Source organism: Morus notabilis, unplaced genomic scaffold (assembly GCF_000414095.1).
Source record: "Morus notabilis unplaced genomic scaffold, ASM41409v2 Scaffold2427, whole genome shotgun sequence".
NCBI classification, from domain to species: Eukaryota; Viridiplantae; Streptophyta; class Magnoliopsida; order Rosales; family Moraceae; genus Morus; species Morus notabilis.
In genome coordinates, this window is record NW_010360029.1 from 4,809 (window position 1) to 8,043 (window position 3,235).

Sequence of the window (3,235 nt, forward strand, 5' to 3'; positions counted from 1 at the left end):
ATTGTAATATCATATATTACCCTTTTAAAATTGCAAGGGATACTAGACTATACCTAAATCTAAAAAACTAGTATCAATGTATTTGCACAAGCTTAGAAACGATTGTGCCTCGAATATTAAATAAATGGATGAAAGAAAAGAGACCAAAACTCCAAGTTTAGCATGAGGACACTTGAGTTTTTTTCTTTCATATTTGTTAGTTATATGTTGAATACCGAAAATTTTATCACGAACTAACACTTATTATTTGTCGAGTTCAAATATGTTTCCCTACTTTTTCTATCTCATCAACCGTCTCACCCATGTTAATTTTTCATAATATCAAAATTCAAAAACATTGATCACATCATAAAATAATAAATCTAAAAAATATTTGAGTAATTAAATGAAAAATAAAAGTAGTAACACCAAAGAAAGGGAGCCCCACACCTGACGGGTGGGGGGTGTAAAATACCTCAAAAATACGGTTGGGCCAATAGGAGTGTTGATTTGAATCCTCTCAAAAAGACATGTAAAACTTTCTAATGGGATTCAAACTCCAATTTTCATTTCCAATCACTTCATGTAAAAATTGAATTAGATAAAGTTTACACAACCTGTACCACATTATTTTCAGGACTATTTAGGAAGCCACCATTCCATCACTAACCAGTAATAGGGGTTGTGTTGGTTGCTTGTTTGCCATGCTTATGCGTCAAGGACTCATATACGATCCTATCGGGTCCTTTTATAGAGCCTTCAATGCACAAGTGTCGAATCGCGACTCTATTATAATTTTTACAACTTTATCATTCAAAATTCACGAGTATATGGTATTCTGATTGAACTTCACAAGTTTATCGTAACTTATACAATTAAAATATTCGAAGCTCACAAATTCTAATGTAAAAAAGCAAAGTTATCGTATTCCTAACACAATATCGTGAATTGTTCTCCCAATACCACAAAAGTTTACCTATCAAATCTCAAGTGTGAGCAATTAGACAAATTTTTGTACACTATAAAATTTCACTACGCGCATTGTTAAACGTTTTTTTGTAACGCAAGTAATCTTTATCTTGTCGCAGAGAGGGATTAGAAAGTGATTTAAGGAAACTAAGGTTTCGTTCATTTCACTGATTCGAGTTTTTAATTTTAAATTTGCTATAGTTAAAAATTCTCATAAAAAGTCATATCTAACTTTTTCTGCTACAGTTAAAAGCTCTCACATGAAGTAACATTTCAACTCGAATTGAAAACTTAAATCGGCGAACTGAACGAGGCATAAAATCGAATTCCATGTCAAAGGACCCACTGAGTAACGACGTACTCCCAGTACATCGAGAGCACTTAAAATAAACGTGACAAATTCCTTTGCCTGGGTGAAAATTTTCAATATAAATGTCTAAACTTTTGATTAGTTCATTGTCCACTCTATGATAAATTGCAACATGTGTGCACATATATAACATGTCTTACTGAACAATTTCTTTGAAAAATATGTAATATAATGCGTACATATACACATGTATATATAAACGATGTAGTGTGGATTGTGGAACAAGAGTTACAAGACCAACTAACCGGAGCGAACTTTCTACCCGGTGCAGGCTATATACGCTTGATGAACACGAAAAAGGAACAAGTTAACAAGGAAAAAGAAGAAGATTTTGTTACATAAATTCTCTTAGTTCCTAAAAATCTCTATAGCAAATACGGAAAAGTGGGTCCAAAAATGTTTTCTGGTCACCATCTTCATTCCGATCCCCACTGAAGAAGAGGTGAGGCCAGGATGGGACTGGGTGTCATCTTAAACTCAATCTAAGGGCCCGTATACTTAAATCATGACAACGTTTAGAAATTTAATTTTTTTTTTTAGAGAAAAACATTAAAGAAAAATTAATAATTTGAGTTTGAGTATACGAGATAAACCGATCCTAAATTTCAACAAATGGAATCTAAATCTCAGCATTAATAGAGTTACAAGAAGATCTCATCAAAGCAAAACAAATCGTTTTAAGAATATATTTTTTTCCATGAAATACGTGTATCTGAACAAGGTCGATCAGGATCCCTCCCATCCCCACCCAAAAAAAACAAAAAAAAAAACAAATTCCAGCATAATAGCAAAAGGCCCTCACAAGAACCCAAGCTCAAATTAAGGTTAGTAAATGTATACTATATTGACAAAATATGCCCAGAATAGTGTAAATATAGATACATAACAAATCAAAAAGTAAAGGAAATTTTTTTTTTGATTCCTGTTATATATCCCCTCGTCATAAAGGATGTAAAGCCCTTCTAATAGTCCTTTTAAACACTCAAAACTGATTGATCTTGAGCAAGCTACGTGAAGGGCTAAGAAGCTTATAACCTCCATATTTATAACCAATACCATTGTTTGGACTGCAAAGCATGAAGCTGCAACTGGGACTAGTGCTCGTAAAATCTCCATCACCGCTCTCCATCTCCGCAAGCACTTTGTAGAACAAACCGGCGTCGCAAGGAAGCAAAATAGGGCCATCGCTGTTGTAGCCATACTCCGATTCTGCATCCTCTAGAAGGATCTTGAACAATTGATGATTAGCAAACTCTGCCCGCACCACGAACTTTTGCTTTTCTGGTCCCACATAGACCGGAAAGCAACCGTAAGGAGCTGCTTGAGTGTTAATATTACTCTTCCGCTTGTGATCGATCATGTTTGTCGTGAAGCTGCGCTTCAAGTAGTACTTGAAAGAAGTAGTTCTTGTGCTTGATGATGTTGAAGACGTACACCTCCTCCATGCCTTGGCAATCAGATTCTTCTTCATTTTCGCCTTGATAACATCCATTCTTCTTGTTAATTATGTTATTGACAATATCGACGAATGATAATAGAAAAACCGTCAAGAAAATTAGACTTTAACTAGCTGAATCATGATACTTTTGGCTATTTGGTGTTGCTCAAAAGTGATTTTTGCGTCCTCGTATAATTGTGTACATATATGTACAAGCTAAACGCCAGGAAAATAGTGTTAAATGGACCGGAAGATGAGAATGAATACTTTTGTTTATTTGTATAGAATAGATTAGTATAAAGACTAATAAATAGATAGATATAGCTATCTAACTGAAGAATATAACAAGAATTGAAGGAAATACGTGTTGATATCTGGGAAATTTGTGAGCAGGAGAGGTATAACTGTTACGTAAAGTCACACACGCCCTCGTTTGCATTAAAAAAAAAAAAAGAAGTTGCTGAGAAATAAAAGGGCGT

General features: G+C 34.3%; 1 protein-coding gene across 1 annotated transcript; it reads right to left on the minus strand.

The window, feature by feature from the left end:
- Nucleotides 1-2,245: 2,245 nt before the first annotated feature.
- Nucleotides 2,246-2,916, minus strand: LOC21392168 (auxin-responsive protein SAUR71). The gene has a single exon (XM_010095623.2). The coding sequence runs from the start codon at nt 2,808-2,810 to the stop codon at nt 2,301-2,303; it is 510 nt and encodes a 169-aa protein (XP_010093925.1). The 5' UTR covers nt 2,811-2,916; the 3' UTR covers nt 2,246-2,300.
- Between the last annotated feature and the right edge of the window lie 319 nt (nt 2,917-3,235).

What these genes read in the sequence shown, in the direction of transcription:
- LOC21392168 (XM_010095623.2), bottom strand. Translation starts at nt 2,810, where the DNA reads ATGGATGTTATCAAGGCGAAAATGAAGAAGAATCTGATTGCCAAGGCA.